General features: G+C 46.8%; 1 protein-coding gene across 8 annotated transcripts in view; it reads right to left on the bottom strand.

Moving 5' to 3' along the window:
• LOC144122137 (PHD finger protein 12) overlaps positions 1 to 18,032 on the bottom strand; it is a 148,732-nt gene that overhangs the window by 30,733 nt on the left and 99,967 nt on the right. For 2 of the 8 annotated variants that reach the window (XM_077655693.1, XM_077655692.1), the window contains 3 exons: positions 16,647 to 16,701; positions 2,432 to 2,494; positions 89 to 299 (listed from right to left, as the gene is read on the bottom strand). The exons of 2 other annotated variants lie outside the window; for them this stretch is intronic. In XM_077655693.1, the coding sequence (XP_077511819.1) occupies positions 147 to 299; positions 2,432 to 2,494; positions 16,647 to 16,701 (271 nt within the window). In that variant the 3' untranslated portion in view covers positions 89 to 146. Of the gene's footprint in view, positions 1 to 88; positions 300 to 2,431; positions 2,495 to 16,646; positions 16,702 to 18,032 lie in introns of those variants that run through there. 4 more of the 8 variants (XM_077655697.1, XM_077655691.1, XM_077655698.1 and 1 more) reach the window with 2 other exon arrangements.

Here is an 18,032-nt window from a genome sequence, read left to right as displayed (position 1 = left end):
TGAGAAATATTGAGATTAAAAACACCAGGAATGCTGCCCCATGATGCCGGCTGCATTTTGCAACACCCCAAAGAGAGCATCAATTGGCTGCAGTTGTGACGCATTGTTTATTGGGTGGTTTGACTGTACAGGGGGGGGTCCTCTAATCAGCGTAGAGCTTGTTGTTGGCTTTCGGTGACGCTGAAAACAAACTGCAGGCAGCCAAGCTTAATGAGGGAGCCGTGGTGCAAAAGTGCCGTGCCTTCCCAGCCGGCAGCCCCAATCGGATTGGCACGGCAACTGCACGTCCGCCTCGTCACCTGCAACGACCACCGCTCTTATCGCACTGGCCAGGGCAAACACTGCAACCTTTTCTGCTTTCTGCCATTTCGCAGCATTGAAGGTCTCATATTTTCTAAGACAAAAAGCTTGTATTAATAGCTACATCACTACAGTTTTACAGACACTTAACTCTATTCAACTCTAGTTCACAGATAATTACAGTTTCAAATAGTCGTGCAAAGATGGCCTCCTAGATTAACACAAATCTCGGAGACTATGATGCTATGGAGACCATGATGCTAGCACACTGGCACCTTCTGTGTTCAACCTGCACTGAAACAAGAGAGACAGCAAGGTTATTTTTGTTTTTTAGTGCACTAGCACAAAAACCTCCACTTTCATATTTTGCTGCTGTGTGTCCAAAGCCTCTCTCAGTGACATTGAGGATGCCTGGGTCTCACAAGCCCCACTGGTGGCAACACCTGCCATTGCAGGGCAGTGGCGCATTGCTTGACCGCTGCACCACTGCGCCAGGAGGGGTACAAGAACTCCCAGGGAGCTATGAATGTAAAACAGAAAATGAGCAATTCTGCTCACGTGGGCATTAACTCATTAATGCTGTTGTGTCATACCCTTAAAGCTGCTCTGAAAGGGGCTTTTAATAATGTTGCGGTATGCCTAGCAAGTTAAAGGAAGCCACTTCACAAATGTCCTCTGGCAGGAATTTTTTAAATGCGTTATGTGGAAGCTTAAGTTATCAGTAGTCCGAATTCAAATTTCAGCGTCTTTGCACCTTTCCCTCTCCTCTCGTCACTTTTTGCGCACTGAAATATCGGTGCTCCTCCGCCGGCCCCTCCGTCGGCTGCGGCAGAGTTGGCAGAGTGAACCAATGATAGCAGTCCGCTGCTGATGCAACGAGCGCTGCATGAAACATGGATTCAGGAGAAAGCCTGACATCGCTGGTGGCCGCGAGGCACTGAAGCGGAAGTTTTAAAAATGTATTTTAAATCATCGGCTTGCCTTTGAGGTCTTGAACACTCAGTCGCCTGTACTCAGCACAATGCAAGCATTTTATGACAACCTCAAACACAGGACCCTTTAAGGCAGATCTCAAATCCGATTTCGCCAATCTTTGCCCGAAGCTTGACCTTGAAAACAAAGCCTTGAGCCTAAACTGAAGTGAAAAACCACAGTGCTAGAGCACCTAGTTCTCATTTGGCCCAACCACACTAAATAAGGTGCCATTTTTTTTCTTTTTGCAGAATCAGCACATTTGGTGCAAGAAAGAGTTAAGGGTGAACTAGAATGCAATGCTTGTAAGGGTCAAGAAACCATCTAGAGACAACTTCTTCACCAAATGCCAGCACAGTTTGTGTCAGGGATTGTCAACCGTCAAGCAACTAATTGAAACAGCACATGATATCAGTGAGGCACTTGATCGCAGAAGTGAAATAGATATAATATTCCCTGATTTTAAAAAGGCCTTTGATTCCGTTATTCACGAAAAACTGGCATTGAAACAAAGAACTGTATTATGGAATAATAGTATTATTCGATGGATAGAAGCTCTTGTCAGTATCGAGGGATACAGGTCATCTGTGGAAGCAAAACTCTTTGCATACGACTGCGTTATTTACACTGAAGTGAAATCAGGAGGTGATAAAATTCAACTCAACGAACAATTAAAAAGAATAAGCTACTGGTGTAAGGACTGGCAAATGTCTCTCAACTTGAAGAAAACAGTATGACAATTTCCCATTAAAGGGGCTGCGAAACACCGCTTGAACGGACGCCAGTTACACTTCAGATGGATTCTTTATGTCGCACAGATGCTGACTCAAAAAGAAATATGAGAATTGATGCATAGGAACGGTAGTTATTCAATGAAGAAATTTCAAAATACAAGCAAACAAAATGCTGCCCTCAACTCGATTTTCGCGCAGCTTCCCATTCCCATTTCACTCTCCCAATGACGACACACTGTGCGACCAATCAAAGCAGCCTATCTTAGCACGTGGCGGAAGTTTACACTCCATGGTTGCCTGTTCTCTGTAACTCGTTCATGCCAAGGCTGGCAGCGCCGTTTGCATGGTTACAACAACCATGTGAACGCCCAGCTGACACAGCGATGCTTCATCGTCAGCACGACGGCGCAGAAGGGAACACTGACCAGTGACGTTCCCTGACTTATGGATCCCAACTGGAGCCCGAGATACTGCGACCATGTGACAGCCTGCGCAAGATATCAGATAATAATAATTGGTTTTTGGGGAAAGGAAATGGGGCAGTATCTGTCTCATATATCATTGGACACCTGAACCGCGTAAGGGAAGGGATAAAGGAGGGAGTGAAAGAAGAAAGGAAGAAGAGGTGCAGTAGTGGAGGGCTCCGGAATAATTTCGACCACCTGGGGATCTTTAAACATCGCACAGCACACGGGCGCCTTAGCGTTTTTCCTCCATAAAAACGTAGCCGCCGCGGTCGGGTTCGAACCCGGGAACTCCGGATCAGTCGTCGAGCGCCCTAACCACTGAGCCACCGTGGCGGGTACAGACACACTTAGCATAGCGCGTACTACCGCTACTACTTACCGCCATCCATCGCCCCTAGCGCGCTGGTTGGTCACGGCAAGCAAGGAGCGCGCGCTGATAGATAGATAGATACTTGAGGCCTTGCCCTTTGTAACGCGTGGGCACCACTACGGTGGGCACTCGAACCAAAAACAAAAACAAAAAACGAGATGAAAGCGCTGTTGACGGGAACGTGGTGCCATCTGGCGCCGCCGCCCGGTGATCCTCCACAAGCTGACGATGCGCACTGTCTGCTAAATGTGAACTGAACGCATCATCCCATGGGACCGAAATGAACGCTTATAGAGTGCAATGGCTCGATCGGATCAACTCCGCAAAGCTGCTCTCATATACTTAGAGAGTACCCATAAGCATTAGTGCTAGGTTGTAGGATGTTTACAGAGAGGCGCAAAGTCCGTCGATGCAAAAAGTAGCCAGAGCCTCTACTGCTGTATTTTTGTTTTACTTGCTTTACAGTGCGTTTATCTAGGGCAAACAAGTTGGTTTTGTTAATGTAATACAGAACACAAAAACTTGACAAAACGTATCTCTAGTTATTAACACAATTTGCAGTATATTTACTCTTTGTCCAATCATAAAGCTCGCTCTCCTTGATGTCATATCCGATGCCAAAAACCGCCACTGTATGGTGACAACGTCAGCGCCATGAATTTGTTTTTGCGAGCTAATTAAAATATTAAAAACAGGAGTATACGCGGTACGACCAATGCCAATAGCATCACTATAACTCATTCTATGCAACCAATGGGCAAAACAATGCACTGAAAATGTGTTTCGGGGCCGCTTTAATGTGAACCCCTGCACTATACCTACACATACAGAACTATGCTTTATCGAAGGCCACAGAATACAATTACTTAGGTATAACAATTAATTCGAAACTTGGTTGGACCACGCACATTGACAACAAAATAGGGTAAGCAAATAAAAAATTAGGATACTTAAGACGTTCACTCAGACTTGCCACATCAGAGACAAAACTAATAGCATGCAAAGTGATAGTACGCCCCATGTTGGAATACGCTTGTGAAGTCTGGGACTCCCTAAACCAAGTCCCTAACATCTAAACTGGAGCATGTCCAAAGACGTGCACTGTGTTTCATTTTTTCCAAGTATCGGAGGCAGGAACAAATTTCCCCGCTGTATATCAAAGCTGACCTACCCCTCTCAGAGCTTCGTAGGAAAATAAAAAGGTTGAATCTGTTTTATAATATTTTGAATAACAAAACACTCTAAGACAACGTAAGTACATCAATGAAACTTTCTCACCTATAACGCGAAAGAGGCATGACAGGACCGTCCAAGAGAGGAAATTTTCGAAGGGTTGCTTTAAATATTCATTTTTTCTATTAACATCACGTGATTGAAACAACCTGCCCGAACAAGCAGTAAGCGCCGAGAGTCGTGAAATGTTTTCATCATTGTTATTGAAACTATTTAATATGGAATGCCGAGGTATCGGTGTATTTTGTACTGCTTTACACTTTCTGTTCCTTTCAGTTGTCACATTAGAATGTATTACAATAATTCTAGTGAAGTGTTTTGCACTGTTTTTTTCTGTTATCCACCGTTTTTTCCCCATTCCGTTTTGATACTATGCTGTACAAAACCGCTTCTATCGTATTTTCACACTGTTTTCTGTTTGCACTGTTTTTTTTCCTTTTGTTCTTGTATCATGTAGTATATAACCACTCCTATCCAGGCCCTATTTGGGCTGATAGTACCAATAAATAAATAAAATAAATAAATTATACCCTCATTAACTGCATTAGGAAGAGGCTTCAAGGTGGGCAGATATGAAGGTATCCACACATGTGTCCTATCCTCAATTTTGTCACTGAAACAGTCTCTCAAAATTAGCATTCATTTTTCTAGATGCACATAGTCCCATGCATACTGTCACATGGTGGTGCGAATGCTGAGGACAGCAGAAGAGTAGATTAACATGGCACGAAAACAAACTCTTCGCTGGACTGGCTTGAACAGCTCAGTAGCGGTGACAGCACAAGCATGCCTGGTGGTTGTCGAAGACTAGAATCACTGTCGCTCCCAGTCACACTCAATTTAAGGGGTATTCACACAAGCAATCTAATCACTAAGTGAGTTGCGCCTTTTGTTCGGACCGTTCATTCGGCCGGTATGCCCAGTCCCTGTCTCCCCGGGATATGTGGCCTTCGGTGGCATGTTCACCCTCGGGTTCCTTTTTTCTCTTATCTCCCCTCCTTTCACGTATCTATTCTGTTTCCCCCTTCGCTTTTTTTCCTTTTCCCCACAACCCCCCCAAGGGAAACGGTATTGTTTTCGCCCCTTCCTTCCTTTTCAACCCCTGGGCCTCTGCCTCCACAGCTTCGCTCCTCCCTATGGGCGTCTCCCTGCTCCATGAGCAGGGCGGACTTCGGAGGATCAGTGACGTCGCTCACCTTCTAGCTACACCCATCTGCGCCGATGTCCACCGTGTGAATACTGCTTTCAGAGGGAACATGGCTCTTAAAGCTGCTTTGTTTATTTTTTGACCGAATTGGATGGAATTTCATTCAGTTTCTTGCTCTGATTTCAAATATTTGTATCTTTTTAATAGGCCAATTACGAATATAAACAAAATTAATGGTTCATAATTTGCAGAAACAATGAAAAAATAACCGCCCCACAGAAATTGACACTAACATATGGCTAGGTACTACAAAGCATTAGGAATACAATGTTAGGAGTACTTTTTTGATGTAACAAATATTAGCGATGCTATAGCAATACAAAGTTCACTGTTCCAAATGTGGGTACCCTATTATCTATCTAATCTAGAACAGAACTGCTAAATTTTTAAACATAAATTCCAAAATCTGTTCCTAACATTGTGTGCTTTGTACCCTTAGCTACATGCCACAACAAAAACTATGGTTCTACCTGCCTTGAAGGCCAAGATATCGCTTCCGCAAATTAGCAAGAAGTTAAAAATGGGTGTTTTGAGAAAACGAGAAAAAAGAAATAAACCCACTTTTAATCAAAAATGCAGAGAAAATAGTGCCATATTTTGCATCCTATGTAACTAAAAGCCACCAGGAATGTAGTCAGTGTGACTAAGGCCACCGAAATGACGCTTTTTGAAAGCGTGCTGCATGACCAAAGTGGTCTTGCGCTTCTTTGCAGATGCCAGTGCTCAGCTGCGGCCTCTTTCCACCATGCGCTTCGTGCAGTATGCCAGGGTTGAGGTACAGCTTTTTCAGTATTGCTGCAGATGCCCTCTCACAGCTAGCATTGAATCTCATTACAGCCTCAGCCACTGCAACTTGTACAGTGAACAGTGAGGCATGCTATTCCTTCCTTCGGAGCCACTGCCCATATCGTGGAGTGAAGGGACTCATTGCTGTTCCCGAGTACTGCTCCTTTGGCACCGCTCAAAAACCCTCTCATCAGAAAGGCGCTCATAAATGGGCCTCACAGACATATGAAGCCAGATTGTAGCGGTGTTAGGAGCCATCTCGCCCTTAGCACTTGCTGCATTTTGGCGGCACCTTGAGCTCGGTCCTGGTGGGCAATGGCTATGGTCTGACACCAAGTCATTTGATGTTGTGCGATGTTAAGTGGCCATCATTGCTTTCTTCAATCCCTGCACATCACCCTTGTGAGTCTTCAAGGTCCAGCCATAGTACTGCATTAGCTTTGCAACTAGGTCAGTGGTTAGTTGGCCTTTACCGTCAAGGCTCTCCTATCCAGGTCCCTTATGTTTTGTGATGAGGATGCGCAAGCTTGTGCTCATTCGTTTTTGTACATGGTTGGTACAGTATTCTTTTTCCACCGGAACGTACCCATACACACTGGCTTCCTGCAGCACACGGAAAGCACGGCTGTCACCATCTGAGAGTAGGGTGGTGTACCTTAGCTTACGTCATTGCAGTGACCTCTGGAAAAGGATGAGGGCGGCTTCAACTTCCATTTCACCGACCTTCTTAGTGGTGTTTTTGGAGCGGGAGCTACACTAGGCTACCAGTCGAGCATTTCGCGGTACAGGCGAGACGCCAGTTGTGCGCATGCGCTACCATGGTACATGCGGGAGGCAGTTGTGTGCATGCGCCGTTACCATGGCAACCGGGGAGGAGGAGTGGGCGCGTGCGCACTGTCGTTTCCCTCCCTCCTTTATCCTTTCCTTTACGGCGCGGTTCGGGATTCCACTGAGATATGCGAGACGGTTACTGTACTTTGCATGCTTGCGGCGCCATCTGGCATTACGTCACACCGCGTGGCTCGCCGTCGCCGCTTGGTATGACGTCACACCGCGTTCATCACCCGAACCGCGCGTCGTCGCATGCGCAGCATTGCGTATAAAAAGCGGAGATGTAATCGGCGGATGTATCGCAATGCTTGATATGGATGCACAGAAGGAGAGTCCAGCTGCTGCTAAATGGCGGTATAGACAAGAGAACATTAATTCTTCCGATCCAGAGGTTGTCGCCTGGCAGTTGGCTACTCAACAAAGAGAGAATGAGCATCAGAAGGCGAAGAGAGCAGCGGAGATGCCCGAACAGAGAGAGGAACGCCTTGCCAAACGGAGGCGCCAGACTGCCAAGCGTAACAGACGCTGCATAGCCGCCGAGATGGAGCCTATGGAAGGCGTCAGTCAACAGCAACCAACCGAAGAGGATGTGAAGGCCCGTCGTGTGCCTGATCACACCATTCGAGTTTTCCGAAAGTGCATCTGCGACCCGGACATTTTAAGCGAACATATCTCTCATTGCTAAGCATACAGTGCCAACAACAAGCTCAGCCAGGGAAACGTATACCTCCCGCTACGTATATCCTGGCATAGCCGAGCTAAGCCGCTGCCAATTTTTTGGCAGGCGTGGCTCTCTCTCCTGCCAAGCCTTGTACGTCAGATTATCTTCCTTTGGTCCATGCTCACAACCAGCGCAGAAGTTGCGGAGTACAACAAAATCGAGAATGTGAAGAGGTGCTCAATGACCGTGCCAACGCCAATGTACGACGAGTGGCCACGCATCATCCGGGAATCGTCGTATGACAGGGCATGTTTCCGAGGTTCCCAAGCTTCAAGTTGTCGTAGGGTTCCCAAACCGACTGCGCACACAGAGTTGTCTGCTTCTTGGCAGCAAGAGCCGCAGCAGGCGCCAACTTCGTCTTGATGTATACCTCTGCCATGTTTTGGTGTGAAGGCCGCGGTGGGAAATGTTCATCGCGGCAAAAAAGACGTTCAGTGCCGTTTGCCGATTCCCGCTGGCTTGGATCATGCGCGCAGCAAGGATGTTCACACGAACGGCCTTCTAGTTGCCGTTCACGCGGGGCGAGCTCCACGCCGACGCCACATCACCGCAGCACGTGCACCTGATAACAATCTTTATGGCGAGGCCATATTTTCGTTCTCCTCTGCCTACAGTGACGCTACCGCCGCACACATTGCACTTCACGCAAGTTTACGATAACGAAGCCCGCCTCGATGTCGGCTGGCGCGGCCGCATCGTCGTCAGCGTGAGTGAGAAAATCAAGCTTTCGAGTCGTTGCCGGCATTGAAGCAAGAACTTGGAAGTTTTTCTTGAGTTTCAACCTCCCTCTGCACCAAATCCGCACGCTGCAACATTACAGTGTCATGCCGAACACGACCAGTGTCCGCAAAACTGACTCGTCGACGAGCTAGATAGGCCTACTTCAGCACTGTCGGCGGCTTCGGCATCGTTTGCCATTGCAGCGGACTATTCTCAATGCCCTCGGAAGGAACGGCACGCTTCTGGAAGTTATAAACAGATCGCTTCTTTCCTTTGACGAACTTGTGCCTCGTGGCGTGAATTGCTGGGCGTGTTGGTACATGTTCAAGAGAAAAAAAACAGCGGAAAAAGACACAGGACCAGGAGAAGACAGTCTGTGTGCGACAGTCTGTGTGGATCTTCTCCTGGTCCTGCGCCTTTTTCCACTGTTTTTTTTTTTTCTCTTGAACATGTGCCTCGTGGCGAACTGCCCGTTGGATTGGACATCGTTGCACACTTGTCACAAGGAACGAAGAGACGCGTCGTCGCGTCGCTTGCAGAGTGGAGCAGACGACGGGAGCCTCATGCAGCCAATCATAGCATGGTGTATATAACACCGCACTTTTCGGTCATGTGCATTAGCTCAACGAATAGGGCCTCGCGTTGGGACTTTTTTTTTTGTGTGCATGGATTTAGACATCACCAGTGAACTGGTGGAGGCATTTGTGGCGGGAAATTAAAAACTACAAAAAAGAAATTTAACACTAGGATCAGGTACATAAACATGCGAGGCCGTAGAAAGAGAGTGAAATGGTTAGAAATAGAACAGCAGTTAAAGGACAAAGAAGTAGGTGTATACGCGCTCTGTGAAACACATCTCAGAGATCTAGAAGATCCACCGTTTATTGGTGGCTGCGTCTGGGAAAGCAACAGAACAACAACGGAGAGGAAGGGAGGAGGGGTAGGTATGCTGATACATCAAGGAACAAATTGGCAAAGAATAAAGTCAACTTGCAAAGAACATCTCTGGGTATCAGGTACAATTGCCGGTAAAAGGACATGGGTAGGAGTATTTTATTTAGGTACAGGGGACAAATACAGGCAAGAAAACAAGGATATAGTTAAGTGTCTCAATGACGATATAAAGCAGTTTGGAGAAGGTGCCGATATTATTCTGCTGGGTGACATGAAAGGCCACATCGAGGATCTGGATGGATACACAGATTGTAACGGGAAGTTGATGCTAGACTTCTGTGAGCGACACAACCTAGTTATTGTAAATAGAGAAACTAAGTGTGACGAACAAATCACGTGGGAATCCCGTAACAGGCAGACGACCATTGACTACTGCCTAATGTCGCAGGGCATGCATAACGTGCTCGCAATAATGGAAATAGACGAAGAGGGGAAGCACAGCCTGGGAAGTGATCATAAGCGTATTAGCCTACAGTTGGGAGCCCAAATCAAAAGAGAAATGCAGAGAAGTTAAGAAGAAAACGCAAAATTAAATGACGAACAAATAGCGCTAATTAGCAGCCTGCATAGAGGAAGCAATAGAGAAACGTCCCAGGGAAAAGTGGAATTATAATCACTTAGAACTACTCATTAGTACAAAAATAAAACAAGTAAAAGGAGTAAACCGCTGGAGAGGAAAGAGGAAGCCACTAAGTTGGCGCAATAAGGAAATTAAAGAGGCCATCGAACAACGACGGTTGGCATCACGGGAACACAGAGAAGAGAAGAGGGCGCAGTTGTCTGAAGAGGAAATAGGCCAAAAATGGGAATCTTATCGAAAAAAGAAACAGCAAGGTAGGTCCTCGTCCAGGCTAAAGTAAAGCAGTACTCTGATTGCTGGCTGGCTGAAGTTCGCGATGCAACTAAAGGGGGTCAAGAAAATTCTGGAACCATATAAGCTTGCTGGGTAAAGAGAATCAAAGAAAGCAGGAACAGACTCGAGATGCCAAGGGAAAATGTTTAGAGGGAGATGACGCTAACTATATTGCATCAGTTTTAGCTGAGTCATTTAGGAGCTATGATAAGGTAATCGCCCAAAATGAGGGAGCAACACAGAACAGCACAATAGAAAACAGCTTAGAACTGGCCAATCTTAACTGTAAAAAGGCGGGAGCAAATATTCTAAAATGCACGTCAAGCTAATAAATGAACTTGGCCGAAGAGGCAAGGAAACACTGATAAAAGCATTGGAGGCAGTCATAACAATAAGCAAATTCCGCACAGCTGGAAACAGAGTAAAATGAATTTGGTTTATAAAGGGAAAGGTGATAAGATGAACATAAAATCCTTCCGACAGATTATGATAACATCAGTCAATTACAGACCGGAAATGAAGGCGGTGAAATTAAAAATGCAGTCATGGGTAGAAAGTAATAGAATACTTTGACCAAAATTGTGTCTCAAATATATACCCAATTCATCTACTCGTAGATATTGTCATGTAGTGGCGACGGCGGTCAGGTAATCAGGAATGCACCAAAAAGCTTTTAAACGAAGCTCTTTGGAGTAGCAGTTCATTAATTCAAGCTTCAAGGGATGAGAGATTTTACTCTGAATCATCAAAAATACGCCTCAATATGATCCAAAACTAAGGGCAAATTGCTTTATTGATATATATGCATACAAATAGTATTTTGGATCTATTACTCTATGAAAATGTAGCTAAAACCTTTAGCGCAAAATATGATATTGGTGAAAGGCAGTGATATGTTTACTTAACCAACAATCTTCAACTGGTTATGTAGTTAAAAAAAAGTAATCAATAATGCACTGGTTTCCCTGTAGAGTGGTTTGGTTTGGTTCATAGGGGGTTAACGTCCCAAAGCGACTCAGGCTATGAGAGACGCCGTAGTGAAGGTCTCCGGGAATTTCGACCACCTGGGGTTCTTTAACAAGCATTGACATCGCACAGTACACGGGCCTCTAGAATTTCGCCTCCATTGAAATTCGACCGCCACGGCCGGGATCAAACCCGCATCTTTCGGGCCAGCAGTCGAGCGCCGTAACCACTCAGCCACCGCGGCGGCTTTCCCTAGAGTAAAACCATGTTAGTTGGGGTCTCACCTGACTGCAAAACACGCCTGAACTGAATGGTCCAATCATCAAATGGCTACAAACAAGCCGTTTCACACTGCAGCAAATTTAAGTGATGAAAAACAGGCAATGGTCATCTGCTTTTGAGTGAAAACTGTGCAGCAACAACAATTTTTTCCAATTCCACCGTGGAGTAACTGCATGCCCAATGTTGGGAATATCAAAGCAGAACTAATCCAAAATTGTAAGGCCTTCTGCGGCCTCCTTCACAGGTGTGAAGCGTTAGCGGTGGAGCATCCCCACAACTTCAGGTTCGCGCGCTATACTTTGGCACAAGGACTAGTTACAAAAAACAGGACAAGACAGGTACGTGCCCAAACTTTCAACTGTTTATTAAATGTACTGGTCTCCTTATATACTCACATACAAAGAAGAATTGTACAAACGCGTATGAGATACAAGATGTTAAGTGCTATTCATGAAACCGTAACCCAAGTATCACTGCTTTCCATCGCGCTGCTCGTTAACAATTGAACCTCGCTTTGCGTCAACACTATCGACAAATCTGTTGTGCATTCCGCGGCACTGGCCCATGCCATTTCGTATGCTTCAAAGATTACTCTTCCATTCTGGTCTGTGAAATGCCCAATTATATTGGTTTCCTCAAATCTTGGGATGCATTCTTTGCGAGTTACATGCTTGGCGAGATTGCTTGGACTGTTAGTTTTGCAAGGGCAGAAACATGGGTGAAACTTGGGTACACAACACAAGCGCTAACAGCACCTGTGTTGTGTGCGTTTTTATTTGTCCCTGATCCCGGTTTGCGCTACACTCACATACCAGGGTTCATTTTGCCGCAGTTTCTTCGATGCTCACCCAGTCTGATGTTTATGCATCTTTCGGTCTGGCTCAAGTATATCTTGCCACAAGACAGCGGGATGTTGAGCACAACACACTTATCAATTCATGATCTTCTTTTGATGGCCGATTCTGCATGTCGTGCTAACTCTCTTTTACCTTTCCCGGAAGTTAACATTTCTGCATATTGACACGGTGCATTCCGCTAGCACGTGCCGCCTCAAAAGAAGAAGAAGTGATCTGGAGCTGTGGTCAAGACGTTCGTCGAAGCCCGCCACTGTCTCCTGCGACCAGTGATCTCCCACATTCACGCGTGACATCTTGATGGAGGTGCTGGGTATGGGGTGCGCTACCCAGCATCTCAGCCTTGGGACCACAGTGGCCCACATTCATCGTATTGCCGACGTTTGACGAGCACCTGGCCCTGCCATGGGGTCGTTAACAGAAGTACACACCGGTGTTCCCGACTTCCAGTACGGCATTAACTCCGCGCTTTCACCACAGCAGCGAGGGCAAGTAGAAAATCTCCTCCAGCGCTAAGGCGATACCTTCTCGACTTCTTCCCGCGTCGGAAGAACACACTTGGCCATGCATCGGATAATTACGGATGACGCTGTGCACCCTCTCCGACAGTCACCTTACCGTGTGTCTTCCACTGAACGCGCCGAAATCAGCCGTCAAATTAATGAGATGCTTCGAGACGAAGTCATTCAGCCCTCCCGTAGTCCCTGGGCGGCACCTGCCGTCCTTGTGAAGAAAAAAGATGGTACACTGCGGTTTTGTGTTGACTACCGTCGCCTATACAAAGTAAATAAAAAAGATGTTTATCCCCCTCCTCGAATCGATGATGGTCTCAATGGCCTCTGCTATGCAAAATATTTCTCATTCATGGACCTGAAATCCGGATATTGGCAAATCGAGGTAGATGAATGGGACCGAGAAAAAACAGCATTTATTACTCCAGACGGGCTCTATGAGTTTAAGGCAATGCCATTTGGTTTGTGCTCTGCACCCGCAACGTTCCAACGGTTGATGGACACGGTTCTGGCCGACCTTAAGTGGAAGACATGCTTCGTCTACCTTGATGGCGTTGTTGTGTTCGCCCCAACGTTCGAGGAGCGCCTCGAAGTTGTGCTCCAAGCCATAAAGTCTTATGGGCTAACGTTAAAAAATGAGAAATGCGACTTTGCTTACACTGAGCTACAGTTATTGGGTCACGTCGTCAGTTACGAGGGAGTTCGGCCGGACCCAGATAAAACCAAAACTATTGCCAATTTCCCTCCACCGCAGGACCAAACCAAAAGGCAGTCCGCCGCTTTCTAGGATTATGTGCCTACTACCATCGCTTTGTGAAAGATTTCGCTCGAATTGCTGAGACCCTGACGCGTTTGACGAGGGCAGACACGCCTTTCACGTGAGACGCCCCTCAAGCACAAGCATTTGAAACTATTCAACGCCACCTGCAAGCACCTCCAGTTCTGGCTCACTTCGACGAAAAGGCTGATACGGACGAAGCAACGTAGGCCTGGGTGCCATTCTGGTTCAAATCGACAGCAGTCGAGAACTAGTCATCGCATACGCCAGCCGCTCTTTGTCTCATGCTGAAGCTAACTACTCAGCAACTGAGTAAGAGTGTCTAGCGATAGTGTGGGTGACATCAAAATTTCGACCCTACCTTTATAAAACGTTTTACTGCAGTTACGGACCACCATGCCTTGTGTTGGCTCGCGACCCTCAAAGATCCGTCAGCCCGCTTTGTCAGATGGAGTCTGCGCCTCCAAGAATACGACATGACAGTGGTGTACAAGTCCGGCCAAAAGCACTCGGACGCCGACTGCCTCTCGCGTGCCCCGGTCGAATCCCTAACGGAGGACGGTAACTACGACGACGACATCACCTTAAATGGGATCAGTGCAACGAGCCTCGCTGAAAAACAATACGCCGACCCGGAACTTCGGCACCTCATGGAGTTTCTTAACGGTACCCGGCCGGTTGTCCCGAAGGCTTTCAAGCGCTCGGTAGCGTCACTCTGCGTTCGCCATGGTGTCCTCGTGAAGAAAAATTTTGCCGCAAACAATCAGCAATACCTTATTGTCATACCGACGAGCCTACGAAATCCTTCAAGCTTCACACGACGAACCGACTTCTGGACATTTGGGTGTAGCCCGCACGCTTGCAAGGATCAAAGAGAAGTATTACTGGCCCCGCCTTCAGTCGGACATTGCGCACTACGTCAGAACGTGCTGAGGCTGTGAGCGTCGCAAAGTGCCCTCAAGAAAACCAGCTGGATTCTTGAAGCCTATAGCACCAGCATTGCGGCCTTTCCAGCAGATCGGGATGGGCATGCTGAGCCTATTCCCTCTTTCTCATTCGGGAAACAAGTGGATCATCGTTGCAACTGACTACCTGACACGATACGCGGAAACATCAGCTCTGCCAAGCGCCACAGCCCTTGACGTGGCAAAATTTTTAATCCACCATATCGTTTTGCATCACGGTGCAGTGGAGATCCTAATCACCGACAGGGGTACAGCATTCATGGCTGACCTCCTGCAGCAGATTTTACGCCACAGTCATACAGACCACCAAAAGACAACATCCTATCACCCTCAGACGAATGGTTTAACGGAACGATTAAACAAAACGCTAGGTGACATGCTCTCAGTGTATGTCGACGTTCAGCACAGAACTTGAGATGAAGTGCTCTCATACGTCACCTTCGCATACAATACGACTGTACAGGGAACGACAAACATGCCACAGTTCCGTCTCGTTTACGGCCACGACGTGACCACGATGCTGGACACCATGTTACCGCATGTGGACGACTTCGACTCGAATGCGGATCTTCACACCTTCCTGCACCTCGCTGGAGAGGCTCATCAGCTGGCCAGGGTGCGGATTCTCGACCAACAATGCCGAGGTGCCCAACACTATAACCTTTGACGCCGTGATGCTCGGTACACATCAGGAGACCGTGTGTGAGTCTGGTTTCCCCATTCGCTGACGCGGACTTAGCGAACAGCTCCTCTGCCGGTATTTTGGACCCTACAAAGTGATCAGGCCAATTGGAGACCTCAACTATGAGGTCGTTCCTGACAACTTCCAGAAGTCTTGGCGATCCCTGCACCCTGAGGTGGTCCACATTGTCCGTCCCAAGCCTTACTACGAACGATAGCGGTAGAGCTGGTCTTTTGCGCGCACATCATGCTTTCCCTAGTGAACTCTTTTTTTAAAACACACAGGCTACGCATTGGGATGATGCTCTTTCTTTCCGGAGGGCCAGTAACACGGTGCATTCCGCTAGCACGCGCCGCCTCAAAAGAAGAAGAAGCGATCTGGAGCTGTGGTCAAGACGTTCGTCGAATTCCCAGTTGCTGTCTCTTGTGATCAGTGATTTCCCGCATTTACGCGTGACAATATTGGCATTAGTTTTTGGGGGGCTGAAAAAACAACCGGGGTTTCATGCTTTGCTGCAATTTTCTTAAGCCAGTGCGATACCTTGTGTATGTATGGTACAACAACAGGCCTCGCCCTTTCTTTTTCCTTTGTCATCCCATTTTCTGGCCGGGTTACGTCTCTGATCATCTTCTCTGCAATTGAGCCAATCAGATGTTTGAAAAATCCACTTGTGACCAGCCTATCAACTTGCAGTTGTAAACTTTTTCCCATTTCGTGCCATACCGAAAGATGCATAAATATTAGACTGTGCAAGCATCGAAGAAACTGCGGCAAAATTAACAGTTCAAGCAATCTCGCCAAGCATGTAGCTCGCTGCAAAGAATGCATCCCAAGATTTGAGGAAACCACTGTAATCAGGCATTTCACAGACCAAAAGGAAAGAGTAATCTTTGAAGCATACGAAATGGCACAGGCCGGTGCCACGGAAAGCGTAAGCGATCCGTCGATAGCGTGCCCCGCCGCGGCGGCTCAGTGGTTAGGGCGCTCGACTACTGATCCGGAGTTCCCGGGTTCGAACCCGACCGCGGCGGCTGCGTTTTTATGGAGGAAAAACGCTAAGGCGCCCGTGTGCTGTGCGATGTCAGTGCACGTTAAAGATCCCCAGGTGGTCGAAATTATTCCACAGCCCTCCACTACGGCACCTAATTCTTCCTTTCTTCTTTCACTCCCTCCTTTATCCCTTCCCTTACGGCATGGTTCAGGTGTCCAACCATATAGGAGACAGATACAGCGCCATTTCCTTTCCCCCAAAACCAATTGTTATTATTATCCATCCATAGCACTGACACAAAGCGACCTCATCGAGCAGTGCAATGGAAGGCTGTGATACGTGGGTTACGGTTTCATGAATAGCACTTAACATCTTGTACCTCATACATGTTTGTACAATTTTTCTTTGTACGCAAGTATATAAGGAGAGCAGTACATTTAATATACAGTTGAAAGTTCACGCACATACCTGTCTTGTCCTGTTTTTTGTGACTAGTCCTTGTGCCAAAGTATAGCGTGCAAACCTGAAAATGACAAACCAACTAGTTGCCGTTACAGCATTGCTTGCATTCTCACAAGTGGTGGCATCCATGTAAGGAGGCTTCCTTACACAGCACATAGCTCATGATGAGCATGCATTATAGATGTACAGGACCACGCAGACGGAAGCGAGGCGAATGCACATTTGCGCCAGAATGACAAGATGCCTAACGAAAACAAAAGACCATTAACTCACCAATCAGAGCCCAAACCAGCATTCAGCTGGACTTCGCTTGCTGAAGCGTGGCCAATAGCTGCAATTGTCGCGGGCTGGTATCGAAGCTCAAGAACATAACTATGCGGCAACAGGGTGCCTCCAGTTGTTGGAGTGCCGATCGGACCTTGACATTGCCCCCCCTTCGAACCGGGACTGACTTAAAAACGGCTGGAGAGGCTGAACTTTAAGTTCACATGGCGCCGCAAACATGAAGTATCAAACCTCAGCCACTGCTCTTTTGTGTGCCGGGAGTATTGGAACAAGATAAAAAGTTTGGATCAATCGAATTTAAGAGATGCAGCGGTATTAATTAAACGGCAGCCAGCCAAAAGCTTTGAAATTTGTTTGAATCAACCGAAAGTGCGAATTACTCATTTATTTATCAGAGTTATCGTGAGTCTGCTCTTTTGGGCTGACTTGCACCCACAAGAAACTGAACAATCGACAGCGGCAATAAAAAAATAGCGTGCTCAGCGGTTATCGCAGAACAGAATCACTGCTGCTCTCAGCAGTTTCATTTAAAGCTCAGGAAGAACTTTCGAGATAAGGGGCGGTAATAGTCTACGACAATATTGAACCACATAGAGCCCACTGAATGCAGCTAAAAACATTCCAGACAAAAATAGTCCAGAGTTTGACGGCATAGCGTCTGGCGAGGAGCAAACATTGTAGAAATAAACATGCACTCGCCAAGAGTTTCGAAGAAAGAGACCCGTATGGGCCCTGAAAAGTCGTGTTTCCTTTCTTCGAAACTTTTGGCGAGTGTATGTTTATTTCTATAATTCCAGATAAATGTGGCAGCACCTCTCGTGCAAAACAAGTGCTAAAGCCGCATGACAGGAGATTTGCACATGAAGACATGAACATTGCAAAAGCTATGTGGCAATATTTTTGAGACCGCTACCAGACTTGGAAAAAAAAAATCTCACCATGATGTTTCTTAGCTGCATGCTGCTCAGTCCCACTGAACACAGCTACATCTGTTAGACATCTACTGTATATTTTGATGAGACATGCAAGACATATTTATGACAGCTAGCCAGGCATTAAGGGCAGCTATGAAACACCTAGAAGCAATTCTGCAAAACGCACAGTGCA

Source organism: Amblyomma americanum, chromosome 2 (assembly GCF_052857255.1).
Source record: "Amblyomma americanum isolate KBUSLIRL-KWMA chromosome 2, ASM5285725v1, whole genome shotgun sequence".
Lineage (NCBI taxonomy): Eukaryota > Metazoa > Arthropoda > Arachnida > Ixodida > Ixodidae > Amblyomma > Amblyomma americanum.
The sequence above is the reverse complement of the archived record's forward strand: the minus strand, read 5'-3'. Positions and strand labels throughout refer to the sequence as shown.